Source organism: Melopsittacus undulatus, chromosome 1 (genome assembly GCF_012275295.1).
Source record: "Melopsittacus undulatus isolate bMelUnd1 chromosome 1, bMelUnd1.mat.Z, whole genome shotgun sequence".
In the NCBI taxonomy this organism is placed as follows: domain Eukaryota; kingdom Metazoa; phylum Chordata; class Aves; order Psittaciformes; family Psittaculidae; genus Melopsittacus; species Melopsittacus undulatus.
This window is the reverse complement of record NC_047527.1, coordinates 150,359,652-150,374,686: the sequence shown is the minus strand read 5'-3', so window position 1 is coordinate 150,374,686 and position 15,035 is coordinate 150,359,652. Positions and strand designations below refer to the sequence as shown.

The 15,035-nt window shown below is 42.0% G+C and overlaps 1 protein-coding gene across 1 annotated transcript in view; it reads left to right on the top strand.

Annotated features, from left to right (window-relative positions):
• Nucleotides 1-15,035, top strand: part of CPNE4 (copine 4) — a 206,018-nt gene that overhangs the window by 109,421 nt on the left and 81,562 nt on the right. The window contains exons 4-7 of the mRNA XM_034062179.1: nt 4,715-4,786; nt 7,873-7,947; nt 13,529-13,612; nt 14,525-14,614. Of these exons, the coding sequence (XP_033918070.1) occupies nt 4,715-4,786; nt 7,873-7,947; nt 13,529-13,612; nt 14,525-14,614 (321 nt within the window). The remainder of the gene's footprint in view (nt 1-4,714; nt 4,787-7,872; nt 7,948-13,528; nt 13,613-14,524; nt 14,615-15,035) is intronic.

Below are 15,035 nucleotides of genomic sequence, written 5' to 3'. Positions count from 1 at the left end.
TCATATTCCACAAACTTTATATAGCATTGAGATTGCATTACTTAGTACAGGAAGGGCTCAGCCTTTCTAACTTCAAACTCCTGAAGCACACAGGGGTGGTGTAGTTTGAAGTTTCACCCAGAAATCTCAGCCTGATCTTTAACAGCTCACCACAATTACCTCAATGAATAATCAGCTTCTGTCCAGCACTAAACATACATTGCCATGACATTCTTGGTTACTGCTCAGTTGTGCCTGCAACAGCATGAAGACACAGGAACCAGAAAAGCTATTTCTTACGTGTTGTGAGCCATTGCAGGTCTGCAGGGTGGGAATAGCCTTGGTGGCTTTTCTTCCATTGCTTACCAGGGCTGGTCTTTGCCATTTTCAAATGGGTGATTCCATTCCTTGTTCGGTTTCTTATCATTTACACAAGTGTTAAAAAACTGCTACAGTTCACAACTCCCTTGCTTGCTTAACCAGCATTTTGCTCTTAGTTGACTAAAGAGTGCAGAGAGTTGCAGAGGGGTAAATCTTTTCCTGCCAAGAACCTTTCCAAGTATTGTTTAGAGAGTTCATATTTTCCATACACCCATTTGTGTATGAATGATATTGTAAATCTTCTTTCACCGTAATGAGTATTATTGTTTCTTCTGTGCTTTTAATAATACATGCCATTAGCAGATTATGCACTTGAAAATGCTGATTATTAGCCCCGTTTCAGCCATTGCAAATCCCCTTGCTCTTGAATTGGAGAAAGGCTAGAAGAGCCATGATTGCACCTGAATTAATTATATTAAAGTAGTCTGTATGGGAATATTTGCTTAATAGGCTATTGACTGCTTCCGTGGTGCAAAAGGCATGGGACCAGTGTTCTCAAGGTGTCTGAATTCCTGAATCTCATTAGATTTCTGTATGCCTCCTGAAGTATCTGAGTACCTTTAAATAGTTGGCCTTTGATCTCCTGCAAATGAAGTTGCTCAATTCATTAGTGGGATGAATGATGTACTTTATTAGATATGAATGTCATTTTTACCAGGGCTGACTCAGAGCACAAGCTCATCATCAGTGCAGCACTTTCTCTAACTTTACCTATTTAAACACCCCAGGTATCTCTTGGTTTGCTGGTACAACCTGATCTCTGAAGCTGTAAGGTTTTCAGTTCTAGATGAATATTGCCAGGAAAAGTTAATGCAATTACTTGCACAGTTTGTACTGCTTTGTTTTTATGGACTTTATCTTCTTCTGTGAATGACTGTGGCAGTCTTTAGAAAAGTAATTTAAAGTTTACTTTGCTAATATAAGGAGTTGTCATTATTATGACTAATTCTGAAAGGGCTGTTACCCCTAATTAAATTCAAAGACCTTTTAGGCTATTGATAAGCTATTTCCTATAATAAGGTTATTTCCTCTTATTTCCTATCTTTTTTTCTCAGTGTTCTCTTTTGATTAACTGTTTTCAGATACAGGTCTTTAACAAAGACAGAAGGAGATGTAATTCATCTGTAAATAGACTGTGAGCTGATCAGGACTATAGGGAACAAAGGAAATCTTGAAGAGTGGCGAGTATGGTATAAAAAGTATCATGTGTGATAAAACTGGCTCTTCCAAAAAGCAGGAATTGTGCTAGCAGTTAGGTGGAATGAGACTTACTTCATTATGGACACATATATCTGAGCTTGATGCCTTGCAATGGATTTCTTGATACCTGTGAAGGGGTGAACTCATCAACCAAACCTTTTTCATGAGAGCAGAGTTATGTCACTGGCATCTGCCTACTGCCTGGTCTGTCTCCATGTTGAAATGTAGCACACTTGATGTGTCTTTGACTATCTGCCACTATTCACATGGATTATTTGGTGGGTTCAAAAGTGGCTGGGGCATAGGTAGAAAAACAGACACAAGCACATCAGAGTTGTACAAATCCTGCTTTGTCAAAACAGGCTAAAGGTGAGCAGGCAAAGAAGGAGAGAGTTTCTGCACTGGGAGGCAGAGCTACCTCAGTCCTTCCTTTGGGAGATGTTATAGCTGTGAAAAAAGGTTCTTTAAGGGTTGTACTTATTTTTACACAAGAAGGGCAGAGCTTAAGAGAGCAAATATCATAACTAGTAAATATTGTTGATATGGTCATGTCCTGACTTACATGTCACGGAATCCTTCTCTCATTGTAGTCAACTGTTGTTTTAGAAAGGCAAGGCTGCTGTATTGTGCTGAGCTGTCTGCACTTGGAGGCTGACATTTCACAAGTACTTGTCTCACTTTTTGAATCCAAGCAACGTTGAACACATCATGGTGCAAGCAAAAAGCCAACCAAACCAGTGATTGAAGCACCAAACACAGAGGGCTCCTCCCTGAAAATGTGGAGGACAGCCCAAGAAGGCTTAAATAGAGTTCATTCTCTCACTATAAGCAGTGGGGTAGAAGCAGAGGATGCCAGTAAGGCCAGTAAGATAGATAAAGTTGGAGCATTTAATGGTTTAATAGCTGTTAGTTAATTTAACTGGAGGAGGACAACTGACACTGTTACAAGAGTTTGAAGAATCCCCTTTGAAAAGGAACACGTTTGTTCCAAACCAGAGTGAAAATACAGCTGAGGTAAGGTTTGAAGACTCAGTCTTGTCAGTTTAGGGTATTAACTGAGTCCATCTGAAGACACTAAAGCATAACTAATAACTGAAGCAAAATGCTTGGAAAAGATGACTTCAGGACACAGAATTAGCCCTTGCCGAAGTTTAAGGAAGGAGGAGGAAGCAGAGCTATGGTACCATGAAATGTAAATCACATCACAGAGAAAGGTCAAACAGGCAGAACATGCTTCCTAGTTGGCCTCAGAAACACCACCCCAGGGAGATGTACACACTGTTGTGAACAAAGTGATGCCATGTTTAGAGAGAGCTGCTGATTTCTAAGTGCAATACACCACTTGGGAAGCACATGCATAGTGTGAGCAGAACAATGAGCAGATGATCTCAGGGAGGTTCAGTAGGTGATGAGTTTGTAGTATGACAGAGTAAAGGGCATGGACTAGCACTCCAAAAGCATGAGGCTTTAAGGACACTGGTGCATGAGTTAATGGGATGCCAAAACCATGGACAAGACTGAAAGCTTACAGTGGTCATTCTGCAGCTAGAGAGGTGGTTCATCTGCAATTTGAAGAGATACAAATTGAAGCAGCTCCTAAGAGAGATGGAGAAAATGATGCTTGTTGCATTAGAAATCCTATGAAGCCACAGAGCTGATCAGGGATCAGCATTCACTGGAGGGCACTTAAATGTCTAGAGAAGAATGTGGACATTTTTGCAAGTTGTGCTGGGTTTGGCTGGGGTAAGAGTTCATTTTCTTCACAGTAGCTGCTATGGGGTCATGTTCTGGATCAGTGCTAGAAACAGTGTTGATAGTTCAGGGGTGTTTTAGCTACTGCTGAGCACTGCTTGCAGAGTCAAGGCCTTTTCTGCTCCTCACCCCATCCCAGCAGTGAGCAGGCTGAGGGGTGCAGAAGGAGTTGGGAATACAGTCAGCTGGGGTACAGTCAACTGACCAAAGGGATGTTCCATGCCATGTGACATCCTGCTCAGCAATAAAAGCTGGGGAAGAAGGAGGAAGTGGGGGATGTTTGGAGTGATGGTGTTTGTCTTCCCAAGTAACTGTTAGGTGTGATGGAGCCCTGCTGTCCTGGAGATGGCTGAACAGCCGCCTGCCTGTGGGAAGCAGTGAATGAATTCCTTGTTTTGCTTTGCTTGTGTGCACAGCTTTTGCTTTCCTTTACTGAGATAAACTGTCTTTATCTCAACCCACGAATTTTGTCACTTTTAACCTTCTGATTCTCTCCCCCATCCCACTGGAGGGTGGTGCTGAGCAGACAGCTGGGGTTAAACCATGACCCAAGGGCTGTTGAAAGACCCAAAAGAGACATTTTTGGAAAGGGTATGATAACCACGTTTCTTTCCTTGGTATATCAACATCGTTCTAGGGGGTGTTATTAGGGAAACAGTTCCTACATGTACCACTGCTCTTTGGTGGGAGATTGCTTTCCAAACTTGAGGTTGAATCATGTATAGTGTGAAGGACTCTGCACTGGGAAAAGTGAATGCATTTGATTGTGATTCAGTCTGTGTAAAAGGCATTTGGATCAAGGGAAAAATGCTAGAAAAAGGAAAAGACTGGGTGCTCTTTGCAACCCTGAAAAGCACTGGGTCTGCTAGATGAAATTTAAGCAATTGTGCAAGTCTATGTAGCAGCAATAACGTCTGGAGAAGAATTAACAGAGATGCTGGGAAATGATTGTTCAGCTAAAGCTGTGTGAGTATCCCAACTGGCAAGGAAGAGATACAAAGAATTCTTCAAGCTGTGTACTGTGGAGGGAAATTTGTGCTTAACCTGGCTGTCTAAATAACTAAATGTGGGGTTCCTGTAAGAAAGTCCAGTGGGCAGAAGAGGCCAGCCTGAATAAGCAATTTGAGTCATTGAAGGAGTTACTCTGTTCAACTCAGTGAATTGTGTTCTTCCTATTCTGCTTGGTCCTACCTGCTTGCTTTGTCCTCCCATTCCATCCTGTCTGCAGGCTTCCTAGGGAACTTTCATCTCAGTCATGGTCTTATTAACTCCATGCTCTGATTGTCGGTTAAGGCACTACTTTGATAGCAAAAAAAAAAGCAACATAAAAATGAGCTTACAATAAGCCCTGTATTTACTACAGATTTTGGACTTATTTCCCTTTGCTTTGATTTTTGTGCAGATTGTTTCTCAGAGGAAGCTCTCCAAGTCCTTACTCAAACATGGGAACACAGCAGGAAAGTCATCTATAACAGTAAGTCCGTCTTAAATACACTCTTGGTTTCCTGTTATGTAGAAATGTGACTAATTCTCCATAAAAGCATCCTGCTAAGTCACCAGAACAACCCTTGATGGAGAGATTATTTAATAAGATAATTACATTACAAACATCTGACAAATGCTTGTAAGGAAATGGCAACAGATAATGTCTGATTTGCATGAAAGCCACAATATTTATTACTGCTACTTTTAAGGTACTTTGACAGCAGGCAAGTTGTGCCACTTGACTGCTTTAAGTTGAAGGTCTAGAACCTTCAGAAGCTCAGTTTGACCCCCTCTGACACATGCAGTAGTCTGATGTTTCTCAGCCCTTGGGCTTTTCCCAGTTCCTAAAAGCCAGAAACCAACAGAGCAGATACACACACGTGCACCCGGCAACACCAAACGCAGAAGGCTGATGAGATTAGGTATTTTAGCTGTGTTGTAATGCAATTACAGGCTGGGTAGTTATAGTCCCATGTGTATCTTGAAATCTGCAAATCAATGTATTACCTCTCTTTCATCTTCCTCTTTGCTGGCTTGTTCAGGAGATCAAGCTTGTCTGCACTGAACCTAGTATGCTTGTGACATTTGCAGCTCTGCATTAAGACAAAGACTGTAATAAAATATTCTGCTTTGGGGATCTCTGCTCTGTTGCCTCATGGGGTTGAGAAGGGTTTTTTTTCCTTGATGTGCAATTAGCCAGATGGGTTTCTATTGGCTTGACTGTTTAGATTTTTTCCTGCCTTCAACCACAGAAGAGACAGCAGACTGTGAGAGAATGCTTCCTGAGAGCCCAGGGAATCTTCTTTCTTAGATGTCTTCCTTGTTGCTTGGAGAGGAAGGGATTTGTTTTAATGCATAAGGTAAAGTCATGTTTGATCTGGGCTTGGAAAGGAATTCCCCACTCATTTGGCTGAGGAGAGTCAGGAGAGTGTTTTGCTTCTTAAATAGCTTGGTTTGGCTTTCCTGCTAGCATTATCTGGGCATACTTTATCTCACCCACCTTCACAGTGTTCTGGACCCCTCCTATTCTGTATGGGACACAGAGGAGTCTAGTCTTGTGCAAACACAAATGCTCTGGTTCATCTAAAATCGTTAGGCTTGTAACTAGAGTGTTCTGGCAAAAGTTAATGCTCTGTGATACACAAAAGGTGAAAGAAAATGAGTTAATAGTCCCTGCTGGCCTAACACTGGATGATAACCATGAAATATGGACCTTAGTTACTTGCTTTGACTTCCAGCCAGTAGAACTAAATTGTTGACTTTGCTTGAATGGGAGAAAACTGAGCTCAGACAACAATTATTGTGTGAGAAGTTTGCTGTCTCAACAGAATAGGTCAGGATGGAGTATTTAGCATTATTTCAGGACCTGGGGACATACCCAGCAACCCCCTCCTGTGTGCCTGTGGGATGGTACTTGCGTGCGCAGTTAGGCATCTGTGCCCCTCTGTGGCTGAGTGTGAATATACCACAGGTCACTGCTGTGAGGTGTCACAGCCAGAACACTCTTGACTCAGGGGATTTTGCTCCATTCAAGTTGTTGGTAATTATAACATAAACTTTTCATTACCTGTTTGGGTATTGAGGAACAAATATGACAAAAACTCTTCGGGAAACACCTTTTCTCCCACTCATCTGTACTCAGTGTCAGTTCAGACACCTCTCCCAACCCCCTTCCTTCATAGTCTCCACTCCCTTTGCCTTCACTTCATGCTATGCTCAGTCCCTTTGCTGGGGTGATGAGGGGCACAGGTCAGGATCAGAGCATAGAAAATCTACTTTTTTGCTGCTCTGTTTCTTACTCATTTTCTCAGCTCTGCTTTGGGCTTACACACTGGCCCTGGTCCCTTTGAAGGCATCCCTGCTCCAGCACCTCCTTCCAAGAGTGCATCTCCAGCTATGACCCCAGCAACATCCCTTTCCCCATACCTCTTCCTAGATCTTTTATAGGGTGAACTCACAGGGCTCCTACTGCTGTTCCCTTTGTGCCTCCTGCCTCTAGCAGCTTCCACCCTTTCTTAACTGTGTTCACACAGAGGTGCTGTATTGCACCACTGATGAGTTGACGTTTTGGGGTGCCAAGCCAGCTGCAGCCAGCTGTGGGGCTGACATCTCCCTACGCAGGTCATCCCTGCAGCCCCTGCTACCAAAACCCTGCCAGTTATGCCCAATGCAGAGCCTAAGTTAGTTTCTGCCAAAGAAACTCGCTGAGGACCTGAGGTCCATGTGGTGGAGATGGTCTGAGCCTGGCTGGAGAGCTGATGTGGCTGCCAAGTGTGTGGTTGTGAGCATAAAACACCTCAGAAGTAGATTCTTGTGGGCAGTTTAATCTCTAGAGAGAATACTTACAATAGAGAAAAATCATATACCTGTCAAATAGGATATAATGTGGTTTGTTTCAAAGAACATATCTCAGTGATATAACCCAGGTTTGGTTAATACTTTCTCTCCACTGGAGCATTTTAATGGCTGTTTTGGTTGGGTTTATTGGGGTGGGGGGGGTTAGCAGCATTGCACAGCACAGTGCCTGGCATCATTATCAGCATAGTTTACACCACCTGAAGAAATCACACTACATTACTTCAGTGTTGCTTTCATCTTGGCCCAGTCTACAATAAATGGTTTTGCTAGTGTAGCTATTGCAGCAAAACTATACCAGGTGAACTCCTCTAATGTAAATGTGCCTTTCATAGCAACTAATGACAGGTGACTTCACTTCTTTTTCCATTTAGCTGGCTAAAATTATGCTGAAGGATTATTTTTCCCTGTCTGAGGAAAAGTACTTGGTCAGAGGAAAGGGGTCCCTGATGGATGTTGATGTCTGTACATTGACAGGCGACTGACAAGACATAGTTGAGTGATATAGAGTGATCTGGGGGTTGTAGGCTTAAAACGGTGGCACCCATCAGCTGAGGAAGGGATTCACCAAATGCTCTTAGCACTGATTGCAAAGGGAAGCATATTAACTTGTACCATGCTTCAGGTTCCTAATGGGGTCTACAACCTTCACACTGGGAAATGGCACCTTTCTCCCTTGTCATTCCACTATGCAAAACTGAAGTGCAGCTTTCCATTTAGGTGATTGCAGAGGAATTGTCTGGCAACGACGACTACGTTGAGCTCTCCTTCAGTGCACGGAAATTGGATGACAAGGTAAGCTGCTCGGTATTAACCTCACTGAACGACATAAGAATGCCTGCAAATAGAATTTGATGAGATTTTCCCTTATGGACCCTTTTTGGCCTTCTATTATGAAACACAACAGAGATTTCAGATGAGTGTTCACAGTGAGGCTTTCCTCAAGTTGCAAAGTAATTAAACAAAAAATAATCAAGGGAATCTAATTAAAACCAAGCCAGTTAATTCCACTGTAACCGAGACAATTTAATCATGTAAAATGCCACAGATCACAAGTGCTTAGAGAAGTGAACTTTCTGTAAGTAGTCAAAGATGTTAGACTTGAAGCATCTTAAAATAAAGCTTGAAAACTTCCTAAGAGCTGAGTCATGATGTGCATTTGGTTCAACAAACGTAGCTTGAATGTGAGAAGAAGGTTCTTGCAGATCTGTTAATAGCTTTTTCCCTCTTTAATAAGAAGACTCCCCACTGACTCCAACAGTGCCCTTCTTTATGAGCACTACCCATCTCTGAAAATAGCTCTTGTTGTTTAGTGACATATACATATATTAAGCACTTCAAGCAACACTGCTTGAGGTGCTTGTGAGCTGACTGCTTGTAAAGCACCCTGTTCTTTCAGTGTATTTGTGGGAATCCGGGGGATGTTTTTGTATACAGATGTCATAAGACTATGATCCTAATAGGGCTTTACATATAATTGAATGATTACAATTGTACTGGATCACAGTATCTTGATTCTTATATATAAAGCTGCTTCTAATTAGAGGCATATGGTCACACTATACAAAAGTTTCTGATTCTGATGATCCAAGCATGTGTTTGTGAAATGTGACATTGTGAATAGCTTAAAATCAACTCAGTGAGAGCACTTTTGGATGCAGACATCAGACAGTCAAAATCAGGCCCTAAGTAGTGAATAATATTTCTGGTCAAAGCTGCCAGAAAATCTCAGGCAAGCAGAAAGCACACAAGAAGATGAATAGCACTGGAATATATGTAGATCACACAGGTAAATAACATTCCCATGCTCAGGATCATTAACAATCCGGAATGATCAGGACCTGAATTTGCTTCTCATATGAAAGATGAACAACCTTTTTCTTCGGTTGCTGGAGTCTTAGTGTTTCTGAATCGCAGAATTGATTTAGGTGTCAAAATGTAGATTTAACAACCTCTCTGTAGACAGCCGTCTTTAGATGTGATTTCCAAGGTTGTATGCAAGTCCTGCTCCACATGCTGTCCCATCTAGGAAAAAGGAAAGAACATACACAGCATAGTGAGGTTCTACTTGGTCATTCCTTTTCCACAAATGTAAAACGTAATCTATATGAATATTATGATTTCTAATAGCTTCTGTTGGTAGAAATTAAAGGGATGCTGCCAGAGTGCTCTTCTGAGCAAGGTCAGTCTTGTCTGGGCCACAGCTTTAGAGAGCAATGGAAACACTTTATGGGGGTAAGTTAAGGAGGATCATTCTGAAATGCTGCAAGAGTATTGTGACTCTTGCCATTTTATCATGTCCAGGCAAGGTGAGCTTCATCAGGTTGCCCAAGGAAGTTGTGAATGCTCCATCCCTGGCAGTGTTCAAGGCCAGGTTGGATGGAGTCTTGGGTGACGTGGTTTAGGGTGTGCTGTCCCTGCCCACGGCAGAGGGTTGGAACTGGATGATCGTAAGGTCCTTTCCAACCTAAGCCATTCTGGGATTCTATGATTCTATACAAAATTCCTGGGTGATGCAGTGTACAACTCAAACAATGACTGTGTGTGTTATCTGAATCAAAACTCTTGTCTTCAACTGATAAAAACCACTGGAAGCCTATTACAGTCGAAAGAAGCCTTTCAGCTTCCTCCAATTAGGGATGTAGCTCTAAACCTGGCTGGACTTTGACCTACCTCATTTGTAAGGAAAGGCTTTCAGTATGTCTTGCAGTGAACTTTGACATCAGTAGTTGCAAGGCACTGTTAGTGATTGCTGGTATTAAGGTTTGAAATTACTTAGGTTGCATAGTTCAGCCATTGGTGAAAAAGCGTGAGTGCTCCAATGTCACACAAAGGTCAAAAACCCCCATCAGGGAATAGAGTCCCTCTTGTCAGATCCTGAACATTGTTTTACATGCCTTTCCCTACTCAGAGAAGACCTGAGCAGAGATGTAATATCAGAGAAACAAACTGAAGGCTGGAACTGGCCTTGGAGTCTCCTGAAAGACAGGGAAAGCCTGTGGAAGCAATTGTTCTTGCTCAGCTACACAGGGTCACCTTTGTTACCCTAGGGATTCCTGGGCTGGTATCTATAGGGGTGGCAGAAGACACTTTGAATCCTAATGTCTCACAGCTTGCAGATAAGGGAATGTGGTGAGGGAGGTTCTGGATGTGCTTTAAAGATAGAAATCAAAACAAATCCTACCCATCCTTTACCATAAGTGGTATCTTGAATGGACAGGAATTTTCTTCTCCACCCTTCAAAGGAAAAGTCCATGAAAGAGGATCCAGGCTGTGGTCCTTAAGTGTATGAGTTTCCTCTGCTAGAGAAAAAGATGTGAACAGCACATTTTTGGCAGAGTTAACAGGATTTGTTAGTATAACTTAACAGAGTATGTTTGTTGGCTGTGTTATTGGGGTGGTTTTCACTCCCTCCACATAAAACTGCAAGAGGTTTAGAGAAGCAACAAACCAAGCAAAACCAACTCCTGTTTTTCCTGTAAGGGTGGCAGGAACATTCAGTGGCAAACCATAGGAAAGCCACGGGTATGAAAGTTTCCTTCAGTGAAGTGACTTTGCTGAGGTAAAGGGTGTGTTTTTTATTGCAGTGCTTGTTTGGAAGGTACAACCGCATTTTCACGTTTCATTGGAGCCCTGTCAGCTCAGCTGGCACGTCTTTGTTTCAAGAGATCCACTGAGAACACTTCACAGTGGAACAGTAGCTTTTGAGAAGGTTCTATTGCATTAATAGCTGTGTCACAATTTCCATCACAAGCAGCTACGTTTTGATGATAGCTATAATAAATAATGAGCACTGGGGCAGGCAAACTGCTTTTCCTGGGCTGAAAGAGGCAGTTATCTTTGCTAAGGAGAGATTCTCCAGCAAATAGCTGCAAACTACAGGCTAATACTGCTCTTTTATATATATTAAAGTTTAAGCCTTGTACTTGTGTTACTACTGTGTAACTGCTGCACATACTGAAAGAACAACATGCATTCTACCACTAGCAAATACATTGATCATTTAAACATTATTAAAGCAGCAAAGCATTAAACCTTTATTGCTGCGATTCTTCTTCGAGAGGATGTGCCTGCAAGATTATGCAAAGCTGATAGATTCAGCATAACAATAGAAAAGCTTTGAAAAGATGAATAGCTACCAAAGCAAAATGTTTCTTCAGCTTATCATTTTGAAGTTGTTACAAAGCATCTTCCGTATTGAAGGATGTTATTTTTGTACCTTCGTTCTGAAAGGAATTAGGCTTTGGCTTTCCATTCAAGGGGGGTGATATACGATAGCATGCAGCATTCATTCATTTTAGGTGGTATTGCCTTGGGAGCTAAAACCAGATATTAAGAATGACTCCCCTTGTGCTAAAATGCTGTTTCAGCTTTCATGATGCTCAGCTGGGAATGATACACAAAATCCTGGTTTCCTTTCTGAATCTTTCTGCACTTCAGGGTGCATTGGGACATATCATTTTGAGGTGTTTTCTTTCAGATAACTTTTCTTATCAAACTTGGGTTTGATGAAGAATCTGTTAACATTAGGTTTATAGTCAGCTTTAATCAGTGTACTTACATGCGAGAAGAGGCAGCTCAATCTTTTTTATCCCTGCGTGCTTCAGATTTATGGCATTATTAAGATTAAACCAATAGCCTCACTCTGCTTGTTCTCTTCACTATGCAGTAGTAATCTGGCATAACTGGATCACCAAGCCCCCTATATACTATCAGTTACAAGTGCTGAATAGAGTGCAGATACTAAATCTACGTCAGGGCCTTAAGGCAACTTCTGGAGTTACAGAATTTGTTGGGGTTTGTGCTCGTTCTGCATTACATTAATCATTTCACATTAAATGTCCTATAACCATGTAATTGAAACACATAGGCAAACCCACAGCTTTGTTGTTTAGAGCTCCACATGTTAAGGTTTAACAAATACATATGCATGTGCTTTGCAGCCATTCTAAACATACCATTACCTTCCCTCTAGTATGAAAAGAAACAGATCATTCATAGAACAGCACTCTGGAAACAACACTGGTAGGTGTCATCTTTATGGATGGAAAAGACTTCAGGTTGCTTGAGCCTTGTCCAAGGCTTCATGATCTGCAGGACTCACTTTGTTCTCCAGGCTTTCAAATTCATGGGGCCCTTTTCAAAGCCCTGATTTGTTTGCTTATTTTGCAGTTCTGGAATTGTAATAATGCCCTACAGACAAATTTGACCAAAATGATGTGCTCAGACTTCTGCTAGCATCTTATCCAAAGCTGTTCCCTTCCCAATGTCTATTCAGCTCCTCAAATAGAAGTACGGTGTGCATTTGGTGAGGAGAAAATTGTAGGACTATGCTTATTACAGTCATTTTTACACTAAAGCTTTTATAGAAATACTAGAAGAGCAGAATTCCTCACTTCTTTGGGCTGATGTGGAGGTCTCTGGTTTTGGATATGGCCTATGGAGAAGAACAATATTCATAGGCATAAAGTTAATCTTGTGGTTCTTTTGAAGAAGAAAGTAAAGGAGGGAGTTGAAACTATGGAAAATGGTCTGAGTCCATTTGAATCCTGCTTTTGCAGCATTGTGCTGTTAGAAATCTGAGTTGGCTGGCTTTCCCCCTCCAGCTATGGAGGGCTAACATCAGCTACACTCCCAACCCCAGCCAGCATGGCCACAAGAAATGAGATGTTGTTGAAACAAAAGGTGCTTTGGCCAGACTTAAACGGAAAGCAACTTAATTGAGGTTTGTGTAAGAGTTGCTAGCTGGATGCATGATTAGGAGAAGGCATTCTGCAGTGCAGTGAGCACAGTTAAGGGATTTGCTGGATCTTAAGAGATGCTAAGTAATTTTCTGTATACCCCTGCTCTGTCATCTTAACATGGACCCTGTTATCACACCCTAAAGAGAACTTGCTCCTCTAACCTCTAATCCATCTTGACAGTACTTGTATTAGTTGGTAGCAGCACATCGTGGCTGATTAAACTGTTTTGAGAGGGTGGGTGAATAGTACCCACTGTAGAATCTGTTTCAAAGGGCCTTGCATGGTAAAACTGATGTCAAAAGACTAAACAGGTATGGAAACAGGAAGAAACAAAGATGGATGAAGGAGCTGAAGCTCAGGAACCTGGACTGGGTGTAAGAAAGGAAAAGGCTGTAAAATGACATTTTACAGTTCTGCCTGCCAGGACTGCAGTTAAACTGAGGACAGCAGCAGTGCCATGGAAATCCTGGTGGAACAAGGATGAAATATTGCTCAGATACACCCAGAGGTCTCACTGAAGCCATGTTGGCTGTCCTTTTTCATTAGCAGGCAGGGAAGCACCAGCACAGTGTGCCTGAAAGGCTCAAGGAAAAGCAAGTCTCAGGAGTAACCTGTCCTATATTTTATTTTAGGACTTTTTCAGCAAATCTGATCCTTTCCTGGAGATTTTCCGGGTGAATGATGATGCAACCCAACAACTCGTTCACAGGACTGAGGTAAGGAATAGGGTTGGATTTACATTCCAAGGATGCTGGTGGGCTGTCAGAAGGAATAGTTTATGCTCCTCATGTCACAAAAGGCATTACAAGAACCCACATTTCAAAACACTTCTGTCTGTCTTGTAATTGTTGGCTAATGGGTATCAGGTCTTGACTTATGCCCATGAAAGTAAGGGAAGATGGAGAGCCAAATGTAATTAAACTGGAAGATGCTCTGTTTGAAGGTCAGGAGTTCTACATATTATGTTTAGCCCAAATCATGCTACAGAGAGGATCACATTTTTCTGTTAATTCTATATTGTATTTTCTCTACCTCATCCCAGGATGCTGATGTTATGAGGTTTGTAAATCTGGGTGCTTTACATTAGTATCCTATGTCCCACTGCCATTATTGCTTCCATGCACTGTCTTCAAAGCAGCATTTAGGGGTACAGGCTGGAGCTGTATTTGGGATTATGAGCCTGTCTGTTATGGATCCCATGAAGTCTTACTAGCAAGGCAGACCATGTATGTGTAAATCAATGCTGCTTACCCCATTGACTAGTCCTGCATCTCTTCCATGGCTTCCAATTCAGTGATACATTCTACATCCTTTCCCTTGTGAATTATGCTCCCCGAAGCATAGCAGTACTGGAGCAATCTCTGTGGCATGATCTGTGTACAGGTCCGTTTCCCACCCATACTCCTTTTTGGGGCTTTCCTGAGGAGGAGCATAGCAAACTGCAGGTGGCTCAAGGGCACATATCCCTTGCATGTTTTTTTCTGCAAACCCCCAGCTGAGCTTTGCTTTTTCTCTTTTTGATGAATGTATGGTATTGGAAACAGTACTGTATTGGAAATGCTCTTCTTGGCATTCTGTTTGGAGATGTGCAGTTGTTAAGGGTGCCCTTCCTTTCTTTTCTCTCACAGGTTGTGATGAATAACTTAAATCCAGCTTGGAAGACCTTTAAAGTGTCTGTGAATTCTCTGTGCAGCGGAGACCAGGACCGCAGGCTAAAGGTCAGAAATCATTCCTACTATTTGAATTGTTTTACTTACAGAAAGCAGAACTTTGTCTCCCTTTTTCACTTGAAGATTGCTACTCTGCTCTGTCCTCTTCTTTGATGGGAAGGATGATCACACAGCTGCTTTATGATTGCTACAATCAAATTAAGGATGCAGAGAAGTGGGAATCTACCATAATCAGTAGATTATTCTCTAGACTTCTTAACAATAACCTCAACAAAATGATGGAGCTGGGTTTGCCAATCAGTTGGATGATTTGAACCCAGCATCATTTAACTGGTGGAAGTAAATTCAAGGGAAGTGGAAGCCCTGCCACCATTGTAACTACTATTTCCTCACTTTTATGGCTGGAGTCTCTCTGTAAAGAAACACACTCAATTAATGTCTGTTGTTATATTTGAAAAACAGGGTGGCC